Below are 18,662 nucleotides of genomic sequence, written 5' to 3' on the forward strand. Positions count from 1 at the left end.
GGACCTACGATACTGTCCCTCTGTCCCACAATCCCCAGACATCTACAGCGGCTCAGGGCCGGGATAAGGGGGTATGACCCTGGTGTTTTTCTCCACCTAAGGACACTGTCAGTCACTCACACAATTTGCTGTTGTCATGTGAAACACTTTCTCTGATGTGGCCTCATGTACCTTTGTAAATGTGTAAATAAGAACTGTTTGGTTGGCAAAATGGGCAGGAGTACAGAAACTAATCTAATGCAGCATTTAGACCAACTAGTACAGAGATGGCATAAATGTACTTGCACAGGAATCAAAATTGCAGGAAATAGTGTATCACAAATCACACTGTCGAAACTAGATTGCTGATTTACTTGCACAGTTAAAAAAAAAAAAAAACAGATGCGTGCTGAATGTCATCGGTGAGATGTAGACAATAAGGGTAGCTTTGATGACATGAAGAACCAGTACTCTGATAATAATTCTGGATATCAATAAGTTGAAGAGTAATTAAAGATATCTTAAAAGGCAGAAGCTATTTGCACTAAGTGTAAATAGCAACCAAAAGCATCTTATTTTAATAAATTGTAAATAGTGTAAGATGCTATTTGCACCCTAGTGCAAATAGTGGCATATACAATTTACACCCCTAAATAAAGGGATAGTTCCCCCCAAAATACAAATTCAGTCATTGTTTACTCACCCCTGTCTTATTATAACCCAGTATGATTTTCTTTCTTTTTCTTAACACAAAGTAAGAAATTGTGAAAAAAATTATGTGCACAGTGATGTCATACAATGGCAGTTTATGGTAACCACCTCTTCAAGCTTCAAAAGCACACAAAAGTATAATTCAGAAGTCTAGTAAATTATTCCATGAGACTCATGATTGTTATGAAAACATACGATAAGTTTTGGTGCACAACAAACCGAATCTACTATATTATTTAGTGATTTTAAATTCCATTTTTGATAACAAGAATGGGTTTTTCAGAGAGTAATGACAACATTTTTGATATCAAGTATAACAATTTTTACTAGAGCAAATAAAATTTTTGGTATCAATAACCAGCATTTTTCCAAGTAGCATTTCCATTGCTGATATCACGAATTAGATACAATTTGCTTTTAACTAGTGAAAACTGAATTACAGATGTTTATAATAGGCCCCAAACTCTGTCTATATACAGTATGTGTGTGTGTAACCAGTACAGATTTAAGGTTCGCTTTCTCACTGTCGATCTGTGTTGCCATGAGGCAGTAAAGGACCCCCACGGGGACTGGTAAAGATTGACTGATAGATTGAAAGATCAATGGATGAGTGAGAGATACTTCCTCTTTTGTTCACTGAAACCCCAAATTAATTTTCTTTTCCTTTACTCATCTCACCATCTCTCATCATTCTCTCTCTGGTACAGCTTGAGATCCTCAGGTGAATATTCTCACTGAACTCTCCCACTTTCATAAATTTCTGTCTTTATCGTTCTTTTCTGATTCCTTTGACCCTTTCCTTTCTTTCACTCAATCAAATGCATTTTCCTGTGAACAAAAAGTGTCATTCTCTCATCAGGGTCCCACCTCTCTCTGATTCCCTTCCCGTTCCCTCGTTCCTCTTAACAAACCCCCTGCTGACTGCAATCACACACCAGTATGTAGCAATGGCTGTCTCTTCCGGGAACCGACCGCAAGACCAATTCCGATGAAAGCAGTAGTGATGATGGAATACTCTGCATCCTATCTAGGTATGTGCAAAACTGCTTATTTTTACAAACAACTATTTGGTGGGTTGCCTGTCCAACTAGTCATCTAATCGGTCTTAATGAACCCTGTATAATTAGGCTGGTGCATTTCTTTGGAGGCTTTTATGAAGCACAATAGAATGGAACTGCATTATAGACCTCCTTTAATGTAACATAATGTAGGGGTCTTGGGACGTGCTTCAGTAGTTGGGCTATTTTTAACTTGACCTGGCATCTTAAAAAAGCAATGCTTGTGGCCATACAAGATGCAACACGAGTGCCCAAGACACAATGCAACAACCAAAGAAATCCATGCCTGAATGTGTATGGCTGCAGTGGAGGTGTTTTAAAAGGGGATAAATTCAAGTCCCAACTTTTCCAAGAGGGTTTTACCATGCAAATATTCTAAAAGCCAAAGCAATATTAACTGTCTAAGGGGCTGTTCAGACAAAATGCGTTGTTGCACTTAAAAAACTAGATGGATTTTAACACAAACGACACAATGCAGGGTCTCCAGTTGATGTTTTTAAAAGTTGTTGTAAAATTTGTTTTAAAAGAAGGTGATGCTCTTTTTTTACCTGTCCAAGTGTCTAAAAAGGCAATGTTCCTGCACGAGATGGTGAAAAAAAAAAAGAAAAAAAAAAAACATCTGTCTAGTGCATGTTCACATAGAAAAACAATGCTAATTAAAGCATTGCCGCTGCTAAAAATGTAAAAAAAAAAAAAAAAAGAAAAAAGAAAAAGAAAAAAAAAAGATAAATTATTCAACTTATCTAATCAACAAGTTGCTTGTTGGATGACTAGTCAATTAGTTGATCATCATAACCCATCCTTAATCCTGATATGTGACAATTTCTTCTCAATCTCTCTCTTTCTTACCAAGCTGCCACATGACCGGTGGGCACCAGTGCAGAGCTGAGTTTAAATATAGACACGGCGAATGGATCCTGTAAGGTACGCCATCAAAATCAAATGCCCTGGTGCCCTAGCTCAGGCATGTTTCACTCAAAAGTTGATTTGAGATGAAGGGAGTTGAAGTGAGTGTACTTGTTTGTGACAAACAGAGAGACAAAAAAAAAAAAAAAACAGAGATGAGCTGTATGATTTTATCTTCAGCCAAGGGGTAAAATATGGGGTGGGATGTGAAAGGAACTGTTGTGTATCTATGTTTGTTTACAACATCTTTTACATGTTTCCAGGAGCAATTAGTGTAGTTTAAAGAACCCAATCATCATACTTAAAAAAAAGTAAAGATTATCTGTATGGAAATAAAAGTTAATGTATCTCATTAGAAAAATACTTGTAATACCAACCCCAATTTCAAAAAAGTTGGGACAGTATGAAAAATGCTAACAAAAACAAAAAGGAGTGATTTGTAAATTATATTCACCCTTTGCTATACTGAAAGCACTACAACTAAACATGATGTTTTACCTTGTGAATTTCATTCTTTTTATTTATTTATTTTTTTTATTTACAGTTATTTCAAATCAGATGATTGCAACATGCTCCAAAAAAGTTGAGACAGGGGCAGTTTAAGACTAATACCAACTTGACGAGTTAAAATAACAAGGCAATGTGAAACAGGAGATGTTAAACAGGTGAGGCAATCGTGTCATAGTATATAAGGAGCCTCCAAAAACAGCCTAGTCCTTCAAGAGCAAGGATCATTCGAGACTTGTCAATTTGCCAACAGATGCTTCAGCAAATAATCCAGCACCTTGAGAACAATGTTCCCCAAAGACAAATTGGAAGGATTTTGGCCATTTCACCCTTTACAGTGCACAATTTAGTTAAAAGATTCAAGGAATATGGCCAAATCTCGGTGCGTAAAGGGCAAGAAGAAAACCAATTCTGAATGCGTGTGATCTCTGATCCCTCAGACATATGGGTCAGGGGTGTGTCAGTGCCCATGGCATGGGTAACTTGCACATCTGTGAGGGAACCTTTAATGCAGACAGATATGTACAAATTTTGGAGCAGCATATACTGCCCGCAAGCACAGCCTTTTCCAGGGACATCCTGGAATTTTCAGCAGGATAACTTCAAACCACATACTGGCTGAATAAGCAGAGAGTGTGGGTGCTAGATTGGCCTGCCTGCAGTCCTGCCCATCTCCAATTGAGAATGTGTTGTGAGCATTTTGAAGCGCATAATAAGGCAACAAAGACCCCATACAATTGTGCAGCTAAAGACCTGCATAATGGATGAATGGGTGAAAATTCCACTTTTTAAACTTAACAAACTTGTGTCTTCAGTGCCTAAATGCTTAATAAGTGTTATTAGAAGAAATGGTGATGTTTCACAGTGGTAAACACTCGACTGTCCCAACTTGTGTGGCGTGTGTTGTAATCATCTGATTTGAAATTACTGTACATAAAGAAAAAAAAATAAAACAACAACAAAAAAAAAAACAAACAATGAAATTCACAAGGTAAAACATTATATAATGTTTAGTTGTAGTGCTTTCAATATAACAAAGGGGGAATATAATTTACAAATCATTCATTTTGTTTTTATTAGCATTTTTCATACTGTCCCAACTTTTTCAGAATTGGGGTTGTATGTATTGAAAGTAGTAAAAGTATTAAAGTAACTGATATTAAATGCCCTTAAGAATTAAAGGAAAAGGTGTGAATAATGGCACACCCGACTATAGCAATGACAACCTAGTTCAGTGGCATTGTGCTGGAGTCTATTGCTGAGTTCGGACTGGCATATGATGATACTACGCTTAATATTTCTTTTTTATTTATATACGAGTTAATAACTCAAGTAGTCCAGAACACAACACAACATTAAGAGGAGAACAGAATGTAATTTGGACTTCTGGACTCTTGACTTGGGCCAATATGCAACCACCAGGACACCCTAACAACTGCATAACAATGTGCTAAAAAACTACAACAACACTGAGAACACTTTAGATATATTTTAGACATATAATAGATTTCTGTTGCATAACTTTATCAGCTTTTCACAACGTTCATAATGTCTAAGCCAAAAATATTTACACCAATAAACACATATTAAAGCTTACATGAACAGCCTAATCTGTTTACATTTCAGAGTGGAGACCCTTTATGCGTTGCCTGGTGTGATTCTCTCATGATTTTAAGTCAGACTGGAGATTCACGAAACAAATCATTCAGACTAAGAAGCTCTAAAATAGGTTCAGACCGTTGCGCGAACCATTTTAACCGATTCAAAAGAATCAAATTGATCAAAAGATTAAAATCAAATAATTAATTCACGAAACGGACATCATGGACCCTTTTCACAGACTTTGATAACATATTACCACCTAATTTTAGCAGGATAAATCTTTTATTATTATTATTATATGTACATTTATATCACTAAACTTTGACTTAATTACATTTTGGCATAAAATAAATAAACAAAAACAAACAAACAAATAATGGAGCAAATTGGAAAGCACAAATAATATTTGCTGTTGTCTCCCTTTTACCACTATAGAAGTTTATCCTACTATTCTTTACTTCTCCTTTCCTAACCTGCAAATGTAAAAAGGTGGTGAAAAAAGGATTCATGCTTATAAACAAAAGGGTCTGGAGACATATATTGGGGTAAAAATATTAATTTCCTCTTTAAAATGTAGTAAAGTAAAAGTCAATTATTTTTTTATTTTTTTACATAAATTTGAAATTACAACAATTACAGTATAAGAGAGTATTGTTAGACAGAGGGAGAACAAAAATAATGCAATGTTTAATGCTAGCGTGAGAAAATATATGGAGCTCAGAATTTTATGTCCCAGGATAACCATCCTGTAAGCATTAATATGCATCCTACTTTATAGTTTGTCTTGATTCAGCCACATGCTTAAGACAGTTTTGGAATCTCCCTCATCCTTAATTGCATCCATCCTCTGATAAGAAACCTCAAAAAATAATTATGATGTGCAACCAAGGGCAGCAGATTCCTCAAGTATCAGTCTTGCAGAAACACCCACACACAGATGGCATGTGTTGGAGCACAGGTCAGTGAGCACAAGCCCTGGTGGATCTGTGCCACCTGCTAACAGCCTGGTACAACCTCAAGAAATGTCTGCAACATATACTGGAGAAAGCTGTACAGGTCAAAGTTCATCAACGCCCCACCCTGTGCTCAAAAGACTTTGCAACTAGGCAATTCACTTCACATGAATGCATGTTTATGCCTTTCTGTGCAGACTCAAACTGCTCTGTCTTGATGAGTGTGTTTATGTACATAAGCATGTGTGCCATTGTGTCAAGAAATGTTCTATCACTGCTGTTTACCAGCAGATGCCAAGTCACCTACCACCATTTCAGCTCTGTCAGTATACAGTGACTGCTTCTTAATTTGCTCAAATTACTTGGTTTGCTAAGAGCCGTAATTGCTGCTTGTACTCATTCAGGCTTGTGTGGTTAGCTTGGGCTTGTATGCATTTATACATATGCATATGTATGTGGGCGGATGTCTATCATTACAAGCGGATATTGTGTGTCTGTGTTTGTTTGTCACATTAGTATTAGCGTGTGTTTGCTGTTGACTTCATGTTTGCCCAAAGATAATTTTTTTTTTATAATTCCAATATGACAGCACGGATTGGCTTTTCTCAGAGGGTGACCAAGCAACAGCTTAACAAGGTAAAGACACAACATCTCAGCTGTCTGTCTCTTCCTGTTCAGGACGTCCCTTGTCTTTACATACTAAATAAATAATAACCCTGGTGCAAAAAATAGTAGCTACTAACTGCACCCTGGTGCAAATAGTGTTAGATACTGTTTGCACCCATATTTAAATACTATACAGTATGGGCACCACTGCAATGTGTTTATTGTGTTTATTTAGAGTTTCACAGACACAACACATTAACACCTACCCCTAAACCTAACCTTAACCTTACCTTAGAAAAATTAACCTTGGTTTTACTACAGTAACCATGGTTTTACCATGGTATTTTTTTGTAAATTTACAGTAACCATAAAATTAACCACGATTACTATATTACCACTATATTACTGTACTAACACCATGGTTAATTGCATTAAAACTATGGTTTCTGCCAAAAAAAAACAAAAAAACATGGTTACTACAATATTAGTAATACAGTATGGCAATCTACACACAAGCAATGCTGAGCTGCGGGAACGAGTGCGATCGACAGACCCTGCCTCCAGCTCATCCCTTCTCTGTACTCCTCGACATTCACCATGACCAAATCACTGTGATGAAATCAACATTTCTATAAATTTGTATCTATTATTTTAAGTAGTATTAAAGGAAATATTAAGAGTGGATACAGGGAATCGGATGGGAAAAGAGTGGGACAAAACACATATTCAAACCGCAGTCGCAAGCACAACAGCACACATTCACGCACCTTCTTTACACCCCACAACACTGCATCGACGCCTACTGTCTAGTTTTTTTTTTTTTTTTTCTGTGGTTCTATTGGGGAATATTGGGGTGCAAATAGCTGTACTGTGTGGCAGATGCTAATTACACCGTGGTGTAAATAGACACTCTCTTAAATAAATTAGGACCTGCACTGCTCTTTCTCTCTCTGTCTCTCTCTATGGCCATGTGCAAACTGCAGCTAAAGTTGTTACTGCTCTTTTGAGAGCTTAATCTCATTCTGTACACACAGAGTTTGGTAATTTATGGAGTTACAATTGCATCCTATGACTGAATTCACTCCTGAAAAATTCAGGTAGTGACAACCATATTTGTATAAAAGCTGTCTAGTGTGTACGGAACTTCACATTTAAATTCGGTTGTCACACCCAAAACATTGCACTGTATACATGGCCTATTTTTCCCTGTATCTCTCCCTCATTTCTGTGAAATTAAAAGCAGATCAGTAGGCAAAGTAACTGCCTTATGAGGCTGAAGAGCAGAGAAGTTGGGCAGAATGCTAAAATGCGCAATAAACACGCCATGAAAATCTCTGTAACATCATTGGACTAAAATTATCTTAATGGCTATGCAGAGCGAAGCCTATTTTTTGGAATTTAGTGCTAGCAATGCATAAATAAAGGGATTAAACTCTGTTGACTGTGCACATGAAGGGATTGATTGGATTTCATGTTCGTTTTTACGGTTTTGAGGCTAATTTCTCTCCGCGCAGCCAAGCACATCAGTGTGTGTGTATTTGTCTGAGTGACTAGTTGAGCATGAGTGAGTGAGCAAGTTTATTCATCCGCTGTCAGGACCTATAAAGATGGATGCTGTCAGCATCTCTGTGTTGAATGACTGTGTGCGTGCGGGAGGGGGACAGCCAGGCGTAATTTCAGCAGATGTTGCCTGACAATGCCAGGGTGTGTGGATGGGCCTCCAGGGACGAAAGAAGTGGAGTAGCAGTCGGATTTTGCAGTTGCACAGGCAAAGATTGCAGTCACCACACTGCAGATGACACCTCGCCCAGAAACAATGAAAGCCCACAAGAGTGAAGTGACAGTGGAGAAAAAGAAAGAGAGAGAGAGATAACGAGATAAACATTTCATGTGTCAATTGTGCCTTTATCAAATTAGAGAAAGACCCTACAGAAACATGCACTGCTCAGAAGTTGCTCATTCACGACTCAGAAGAGTTTATGGAGTTCTTAACTGCATTTCATCTATCAACTTTATCTGAAGTATTTCTCCTACAATTCCTCAAGAGAAATAGACACAAATGAGACCATTGTTGACATGCAATAAGAGTATAAAATTGATGTGAATAGCAAGTTCATAATGAGTTGAAATCTTGATGTTGAAATCTGCAGACTTTAGTACTTTAGCGCAGTGACATTGCTGTTATCTCTTCTGAAAATAAATGTGTATTTGGATCCTTTTTAAAGGGATAGTTCACCCAAAAATGAAAATTATCTCATGATTTACTCACCCTCATGCCATCTCAGATGTATATGACTTTCTTTCTTCTGCATAACACAAAATTGCTGAAAAACTTAATGCTGACCATGATAGAAAGGTGTCAAAGCACAGTGCATCCACAGCTTGCTGCATGGGCTGCATAGCCACAGACCAGTCAGAGTGACCATGCTGACCCCTGTCCACCACTGAAAGTAACCACAAAGGGCACGTGAGCGTCAGAACTAGTCCATGGAGCAATGGAAGAAGGTGACCTAGTCTGATGAATAACGTTTTCTTTTAGATCATGTGGACGGCCGGGTGCGTGTGTGTCGTTTACCTGGGGAAGAGATGGCAGCAGGATGCACTATGGGAAGAAGGCAGGCTGGCAGAGGCAGTGTGATGCTCAGGGCAATGTTCTGCTGGGAATCCTTGGGTCCTAGCATTGATGTGGATGTTCCTTTGACACGTACCACCTACATTGTTGCAGACCACGTAAATCCCTTCATGGCAACAGTATTCCCTGATGGCAATGGCCTCTTTCAGCAGGGTAATGTGCCCTGCCACACTGCAAAAATTGTTCAGGAATGGTTTGAGAAACATTACAAAGAGTTCAAGGTGTTGACTTGGCCTCCTAATTCCCCAGATCTCAATCCGATTGAGCATCTATGGGATGTGCTAGACCAACAAGTCCGATTCATGGAGGACCCACCTTGCAACTTACAGTACTTAAAGGATCTGCTGCTAACGTCTTGGTGCCAGATACCACAGGACACCTTCAGAGGTATTGTGGAGTCCATGCCTCGATGGGCCAGAGCTGTTTTGTGGCATGAGGGGAACTACACGATATTAGGCAGGTGGTTTTAATGTTGTGGCTGATCAGTGTATATTTAATGGCATTTAATGGCAAAAAAAATAAATAAAATTCTACATTGATTGTACAGAGTTAGAACATGAATATATTAAGCAAAATGTAAATTTTAATAATTTTTACTCAGTTGAAGCATGTTCTCAATTGAAGCCTGTAGAAATCAGAACTCTTACCTATAAGTAAATATTGCTAAGGATGATATTGATGATTAGGCAACAGGTAAGTAGAATGATTCAAACAACCTCAACTTTTTAACTTTTAAATACACTTTTTTATCGATTATCGCATATTGTTAAAAAATAATTTAGGATATAATATATTAGGAATAAATATCATTACAGTTGCAATGCAAATAACCTGTGTGCAATAATTAGCAAAATACATTTTAAGTAAATCTTACTTATTTATTTTATTTTTTATAGAAATCTGAGCCCATATTCACAAAAAAATCTTAAGTCTAAAAGTAGCGGAAATTTAAAGCAACTCTTACAATGTATTAGAACATTATTATGACATAAACCTTGTGAAAACGTATTTTCTGGATCGCAACTGAGTCGATGTATTTTAATAATATAACATTATAATATTATAAACATTATAATATTGACATTGACCTTTAAAAAAGGTATTGTCTAAATCGCAGTTTTTTCATTATTGCAAAGTTAGTTAGAAATGCAGTTAACTCTCCAACGAACCGAAACAACCCAATTACACCCGAGATAAATTTTGACAACTTTGCGCTCTCTGGCCACAGGTAAAGCGAAACTGTGTAGTGTGGACGAATGGGGGATTTCTGTCATTCATGTTAAAGTTTGATGGATGATTTTGCAGATGGATGACAGAATTGTTGGTCAATATGCAATCAGGAGAGGGCTTGTCACACATCGTTCGACAATTCATAGTGTATGTTTTCTTGTGGATGTGTGCTCACTTCAGAGATTTGTCTTATATTATATTTCATGTATTTTTTTCTGATATCTGTCTATCTTATATTATGTTTGTTATATATATTCCACTATCTTTCAATTAGGAATTTGCTGAGCAATAGCGCTTCCCTGTCTTCCAATCACGTTGGGCGATTTAAAAGTGCACACTCATAAAATGTGATGTCATCCATAGCAATGAGATCAACACTGCCTTACTCTTAAATTAAGATTTCCTTACTAAAACTTGCTCTTAGCAGTTTTGTGAATAGCTTTTAAGCAAGATCCCTTAGCTAGGAACTCTTTGGAGAACTCCTAGTGGTAAGATACAAATCTTTGTAAAAATGGGCCCTGGCATCCAGTCTCCATTGAGCTGCCCAATCCTTGCAGCCTAAAGGCTAACCGGAAACATTTGCTAACTAGCATGTCCTACCACGGAACTGCTAATCACTAATCAGGAACCATTAAATTAATGGTACACATATGCCCAGAGAGAGTCATATGTCTGAGCATGAGGCCTCCATGCCAACCGAGCAGCTATTGACTTTCTGCTAGTCCCTTAACATTGACCACAGAGCTAATACTTATCATTAGATCAGCTCAGATAATCTAGATAATGGAGCTAAATGAGAGCTAATGTGTTCAGCCTTGATGTTGAGTTGTAGTGTGAGTCCAGAGACAGGCTCCTTAATGAGAGAGGCTATGACAAGGAACGTCAGAGTTTCACATAAAGGAACCTTTGTGTTCCTGTTCACCTTTGTGCATACGTGTCCCCTTATCTTTCCCCCGAGAACTGGAGGGGCTCACACACGTGCCTTCACTGTGACTCACACACACATTAGCAAGGCAAGAGTAATTTTCCTTCGTTGAGTGATTTGTACTCCCAGGAATTCACTGATTACTGGGAGGTAAAAAACACTCTTGTGTGTGTCAAGACAGCCATCTCCTTGTCTGCCACTGTTATTCCACATTTAAACCCACAGGACAGGTAACATTGTGAAACAACAAACACAACAGTAACATTGAGATATTGAGGATCCATGGAAAGAGTGGCATCTCCATGACATTAACACATTCAAAATTTAGGAGTACAACAAAGCCTAAAAAAATATGTTATGAAAGGCCCATGACAACTAATTAGAATACTGAAACAAAGTGTCATGGGCCGACACGAACAGTTGTGTGTCTCATTAATTTCACACCTGTAATGGAATCAAAAAGCACAGCAACAGGGCTTCCTAGAACTTTCTTTCTTGCTTGCTTTCTCATCCTCAACAAAACCACAGATATGGCACTGTAGTTAGAGAAATGGTCAGTGCAGAGCTTCCAATGTGGTGTGTGAAAGCGCATGTAAAGTAATCAGTTTGCAAAGAGCACATGCAATTTAGCAGCATCATGGTCCAATTGGTGAAATTTTCCCCGGCAAAATGCACACAAAAGATGCTATCTGTCCGGGGCTTCTTGCAGGTGTTAGGCACAGCAAAGCTAATGATTCTCCATCTTATCAATGTGTCACATCGAAGAATAAAATAAAATAAAAATCAAAGTCAAAAGAAAGGGGAAAAATGCTCATTTTCACAAGTCTGCTCCCAAAAATTAACAGCTTTTTATTTTAATTAGTCTTGCTTTGTCAATGACAACATATTAATAATTCAAAAAAAGCTGGTTGTTTATAATTTTTTCTGCATTCCCTTGAAATAATGTTGTGTTCTCTTTCTCCCTTCAGCTATATTCTCTCATGATGAGCCATGATTATTACTGGTGACTTCGTTCCGCCAAATTAAGTGTTAAGCAATGGAAGGTACTAGTTTGTTTATTTAAAGGAGAGAAAGGTGGACAGACTGCTGTGATAAAGTTACTACTAAACCATGGACTACTAAAGGGTGACTTGCAGTTGCTGTAGTCTGACCACAGCCAGGACCACAGAGCTGCTTTGCATAATTGACTTCACAGAACAGATTCTGAAGACTGAGAAAAAGTGAGAGAGAGAAAGACGTAACTTAGAAAGATGGTGGAAAGAACAGAGACAACTACTAATTCTTCATCAAGTCCAGCATTAAGTTTCTACAATCAGTAAACGACTGGAGGCTAAACAAGCACGGTAGGCTTTGTAAATGCTAAGGGTTTACAAATGTGTATAGAATCTATTAGTATTACATCTATTCTGCATGTATATTCATTTTAAAACATTGTATAAAAAGGACATGTTTTGCAGACACATATAGGAACTGGTTTAAGGCTGCATTATCCCCTCTTCTTTGAATTGTTGGTCTTTGAGAACAGATCACAAGGGCCATGACAAACTTAAGGTACAGTAGAGTTTAATATTCACTGCATGACCTCTTTCCAAATGGATTGTCATGCAATCATGCAGACAGCATGGTAAGTGGGCAAGGCTATGGCAAAGGCAGCCAATGACTAGAGGGGATGTGACCAAATGAATGAATGAATGGCCTGTTTATTCCATTTGCATGAAGCACTGTGGTACATGGAAAAAATAGCATGGATCAAAAGATTATACTTTTCTCTCATCTTTTTTGTCCTTTTTCCTCACCCTTTCTCTATACATCTCTCTGTGATTCCTCCTGGTCTTTCTATCTCTCTATCTCTCTGTCTCTCCCACCTGTACCCAGAGCAGCCTGTGAGTCAGCATACAACACACACTGGTCAGTCCATTGCCATGGTGACTGTGCAAGCTGAGGGCAAAATCGACAGCTTTTAAGAAGCGTAGATGCGGCTAGAATTTAAATGGTCAGCAGCGTCAGAAAAAGTGCGTGTGTGTATAGTAATATGTGTGAGGTTTTCAGGCCCAGATTAGCTGCCGGCATACAAGAAGCCAATTGAATAGTAAAAAAAAATAAAAATAATTAACAGGAACTCTGGCAACCATCCCTTGATCCTATTCCTCGAATTTAAATATAGGGCCCAAAAGGTGTATTTGAATGACAGTACCTGTACAAAACACACCTCACGTCCCCCTTGGGTCATTGACATATGCCAAGTCTACGCTTGGAAAATGATTTTGTTCTTGTGATATTTAGCATGAACGAGGGAAAATACAAGTGAAATACAAAAATAATGCTTCTGTGAACTAAATGACTCTCTGTTTAGCTTGATCCCAGTGGAGCAATGTTGTAAATGTGTCAAGTTAAACATGTTAATACATGGGTCACGTAAAAATGTGCAACTGACAGGTTTTGCGAATGCAGTAAAACTACAAATTTGTGGTGAAGTGAAGCAAAAATCAATCCATTTGTTTAGCTACCAACTTAGGGACCCTGATGCAATTGTGCAACCAAATCAGCCAGTTCTCAGTGGTATTGGGAGAATTTTAAAAAGTTTTTGAAGATGGCATTTTTATTGTGTAGGTTAGTAAATTAAAAGTAAATGATTTCTGGTAAATGTGATACAGCAAGGGCAATGTCATTAAATGTAATGGAGATATGGAAAGGAAATACTGTACCTTAAGAATTCATGTCGCCTGGTGAATCATTTTCCAACTGATCCAAATTAATTATTTCTGCTTAACATTAAATCCACAACGAACCCAGATGTAAATTTCAACATCTTCAGAACAATTTTATTGAAAGCGAACTTAAAAAAATACAAAACACAACATATTGCAAATTAATAGAAACATGAGAAAAAGACAAAAGAACACAAAACACATGATAGAAATGTGAAGTGGGAACGTCTGCAGCTTTAAATACAGTTCCACAGATGGTACACATTATACACAGAATGCAAATGGTCAATTTCAACTTGTATTGTGTACTATTCACTTCTACAGAACATCTATTTAAAAGTTTTTTTTTTTTTTTTCTAGCTCAATGAAAAAAAAAATATATATTATTGCTTTTAATAATGAACATACATATCTCAATTTTATCCAGATTTCACAATATGAATGATGGAGACACTATCAAAGCAGCTGAGACCTAAGATCTATCTGGTTGGTTCTAAATTATATATTTACAAATTTAGTATCAAATATGTTTTGTTGTGTTATAAAGAGAAGAATATCTTTAAAAGTAAATTGTACGATATGAAGCTATTTATGTTATTCATCACTGCTCTGCAACCGAACTTAAACACATCATAGGGGATAAACACTCTCACACAACAGCACACAATACAGGCTATTAACATTCACAATATGCACCTTGTGTAAGAAAAATAAATAAATAAATAAATAAAAAATCAATGATTGTCTTCAAAACATTGGACATGAACTCTAAGGAAAACAGTCAAAACGGACCTGTTTTGGTTGACTTGTTAAGCATGGTACTGCAGGAAAAAAGAAAAGAAATAAAAAGTCTTGTTTTGGTCTCAAGTAGCTTTCTATTTACAGTATTGTGACATTATTCACAGCTTGATAGAAAATCCTGTAGTTAATAATTCAACAATGTACATGGCACACTTTGACCTTGGTGTCTGATTATAAATCTACATTAAACAATTCCGCTAATTTATACATAACAAAAGAAGGCACTCTGCATGTGCAGTCAAGGAAGCATGGAAGGGGAGGGGCTAAAATTACCTGCTGTTAATCTGTATAAAATACTTCACTTAAATAAATATTTTAGAAGGCCTGTCAATATGTGCCACTTTCAAACCTTACCTTGAATAGCATACTACTACTAGACCTTCCATCCTAAGAGTATTTTTAACCTATTCAGTTCACATAATGCATTTTTTCTTACTTTTATGCAAAGAACAGTATTTCTTTAGAATCCCAACACACTGACAAATGTGTAAAAACACCTGAAGCTAGCCTGATAAAAAGTATAAAAACAATGACGGCTTTTCTTTTATGTTGCAATGTGTATCTTTCAAAGCAAAAGTAAAATAAAAAAATAAAAAAAGACACATCTCTCTGGCCTGAAGGTTAGTATATCTCAAATGTGTTCAAAGCAGTTCCTTTCATCTTTTGTGTGGCAGCACTAAACATTGTTCAACTGGACAAAAAATAAAAATAAAAAATGCTCTTTCAATGAAAATAAAACATAAAATGTTAAGACAATGCTGTATTATCTCCTTCATTTAAAATGTTTAAAATTAAGTATTTTACATAACATTAAGTTATGTATCCTTCAGCGCATGAATTATATGCTATAGCATTGCAAAAGGGGAAATAAAAAAAGAAGCAAATAAAGCAACTTATTGCTATCAAGTGACGTGCATGCTTTGTGATTAGTGCAGCTTTGGTTTGACATTCAGTTCCAGCCCCTAACAGATATCCTTAGTCCATACTATGTTGCTGTGGTAATTTGTGTTGTGGTACTCTGGGCTGTGGTACCCTGAGCTGTTGTACCCTGAGCTGTGGTACTCTGAGCTATGGTACCCTGCCATACTTTGGAAGTTGTCTCCTACCTGTTTGGTGCTATATTTTGGAGGGTTGGCCTTGTAGCTGTATTCCGAATACTGGTCTGAGCCTGTTGAGTTGTTGTCACCGGTTCCTACAAAGGTGTTGGTGGCTGGCAGGTCCTGCACTGCCTGGTGTTTCTTTGAGGCAGATGGTGACTGAGGTTGGAGCTGAATGGATGGCAGAGGAGAATTAGACCGATAGTGTCTCCCTAGGTCTGGGCTCCCAGGGGGATAGTTGAGTGGCAGATGAATTCTAGGGCTATCATTGACACTATCATTCATGAGGTTGAACTTTAATCCTTTCTGAAGACTTGCTCCCTCATCTTCTTCAGATGGGTTGGTAGGCTTTGGAGCTTTGCTTTTTTTAGGCTTCTTGTTCTTGTTACTCTTAGGCCCTGGTTTGGGGGCATAGAGGTCTTTGGTCTCCTTCTTGCCTGCCTGGTAGCCACTTTTGTTCTCCTTTAGCACTACATGCCGGATAACCATTGCCACCACAATTATCAGAATGACTACTGAAAAGCCACCCAAGATTCCAAAGAGAATGTTACTATGCGAGTCCCGAGAATAATCAGGATCCCCAGCAATGTCCATTTCTAGTGGTGTATACAGACTGTGTCCAACAAGTCCTTCAACATGGGAGACATTGCCGATTGTCTCATTCACATAGATGTGGACCAGTGCAGTTGTCTGGCGTGGTGGCGAGCCCCTGTCCTTAACCCTTACCACCAAGCGGTGGAGACCAATGTGTTTGGGTGTGAACTCTTTAGCTAATGTAATCTCACCTTCTGAAGAGATACGGAACAATCCATGGGGATTACCCCCTGTGATACTGAACTCCAGTTCGGAATTTAAACCAATGTCAATGTCCTCTGCCTCAACGTGTTCTACGTGAGTTTCCGGGCTCGTCCGGGGATCCAAGAACTTATATGAGGAGTTGGAGGGCTTAGTGACATATGGAGCATTGTCATTCTCATCAAGAACATTAATGGTAATACCAACATAGGAGGAACGTGGTGGGTCACCACCATCGACAGCTTTAAGTCGAAAACTGTAGGTGCTTTCCTTTTCCCTGTCAAAGGAAATGGTTGAAAGGATGGTGTATGTTCCATTTTGAATCATAAACTTGCCGTTGTCTGGTTCTACAGAGAGTTGAACATGAGCATTCTCGCCCTCATCGTGATCATTAACTGTTACCATTCCAACAGGACTAAGAGGTGGCATGTTCTCTTGGACTGAAAAGCTATAACCATTCAGCATGAATTTAGGATCATTGTCATTCCTGTCGAGCACCTTCACAACAACAGTGGCTGTTCCTCTCAAGCTTGGCACACCTTTATCAACAGCTGCAACTAGAAATTGATAGTGATCTAACTGTTCACGGTCCAACTGGCTCATGACTCGCACTTCTCCCGTGTTAGGGTTAATTTCAAAAAGCCCCTCTGGGACTGATCCACCAGTTATACTGTATGTCAACTCTGCATTAGTTCCACTGTCTGCATCTGTGGCTACTACATCCAGAACCTTGTCACCTGGCTGGTTCTCCTCTGCAAATTCCACCTCATACAAAGAGGGTGAGAAGACTGGGGAGTTATCATTCATGTCCGTCACTTGCACCTTCAGAGAGTTTGTGCTGGACAGTGCAGGGTTGCCAGAGTCCACTGCCACAATTTCGATCCTGTAGTCTTTGATCCGCTCGTAGTCCAGAAGTGTGGTTGTCTGGAGGAAGTACTTCCTCTTTCGGTCATTTCCTGTTTCGCTAGCTGAACGCAGCTGGAATGGGACATCCCCTGCAACAACGCAGGTCACAACAGCGTTCTCACCCTCATCACGATCAGATACCTCCACAAGAGCCACAGCTGTGCCAACAGGCATATCCTCTGATATGTTAGCCACACCATCTTCATGTGTCACAAGGCCAATGCCCCGGATTCTGATAGAGGGTGCATTGTCATTCTGGTCTTTAACTGTGATGGTCACAAGGGCTTTGGAGCTCTTGGATTGGGGGCCGTTGTCTTTAGCCTGGACATAGAATTTGAGCATGCCAATTTCTTCACGATCCACTAAGCCTTTGACAAAAATCATACCTGTGTTACGGTCAATGCTTAGAAGCCTTTGGACTGCTGGTGATGCCTGATGAATGCTGTAGGTCACCTCTCCATTGGGCCCCATGTCAGAGTCATTGGCCTTCACCTAAACAAACAACACAAAATTAATCTAAGCAATACACAGAAAAAATTATTTACAAATCAGATTACACATCATAGGTTTGCATGAGATTACACAGGTACTTTGTACTCATCAAGTGTGCCTGAATACAGAATAATGGTTTTTGCAATTCACATCATTGACATTTATTGCACAAAGGAGGCAGATCACTCATCAGTTTGTCACATTATTTAAATAAACTCATTCAGTCAGGTCCATGAGAGCAGGACAAAGATCACTGTAAGTAGCAATGAATTAGCACGGTTCAGATATTGTAATCATTGCCAAAAGTATGCTTCATACACCCAAAAAAAGACTAGGTAACTCATCCAAGAACTACATTAGACTAATTAAAAAGGTCTTCCACAAACTTGATATCAAGCATCACTCCACACTAAACCTTTGATTCCAAAAGACAGCTTATGCCTTCAAAAAGTGACAGCACAATAGACAGCAATGGATTATCATTTCATGTTAAAAAAAACATAAGAAAAGAAAGACAGCACTGCATTTTCTCAGAGGCGTTAAATGTTTTAACTGGAGTTTGGTTTAGGTTTGTGTTAAGACAAATCCCTGAAAATGATATCAGGACACAAAAAAATAGTTGAATTTTGTTAAAATTAAATCATAAGTCTGATTAAAGCTTTCTAATGATAAACATTTTCTTGTTCATACAACATCTTCTCCTTTCTGTCCTTGGTTGTGTATGAAACACTTGCAAGCTGTTTCAGCCCATGTA

The 18,662-nt window shown here is 38.2% G+C and overlaps 1 protein-coding gene across 6 annotated transcripts in view; it reads right to left on the bottom strand.

Annotated features, from left to right (window-relative positions):
* LOC127418250 (protocadherin-1-like) overlaps positions 1–18,662 on the bottom strand; it is a 221,611-nt gene that overhangs the window by 185,878 nt on the left and 17,071 nt on the right. For all 6 annotated transcript variants that reach the window (XR_007893395.1, XR_007893394.1, XM_051658724.1 and 3 more), the window contains exon 3: positions 15,725–17,908. Coding sequence is in view for 4 of the 6 variants with exons in the window: in XM_051658724.1 (XP_051514684.1) it covers positions 15,725–17,908 (2,184 nt within the window). In the remaining 2 variants the exon portion in view is untranslated. The remainder of the gene's footprint in view (positions 1–15,724; positions 17,909–18,662) is intronic.

This window comes from Myxocyprinus asiaticus, chromosome 27, assembly GCF_019703515.2.
Source record: "Myxocyprinus asiaticus isolate MX2 ecotype Aquarium Trade chromosome 27, UBuf_Myxa_2, whole genome shotgun sequence".
Taxonomy (NCBI): Eukaryota; Metazoa; Chordata; class Actinopteri; order Cypriniformes; family Catostomidae; genus Myxocyprinus; species Myxocyprinus asiaticus.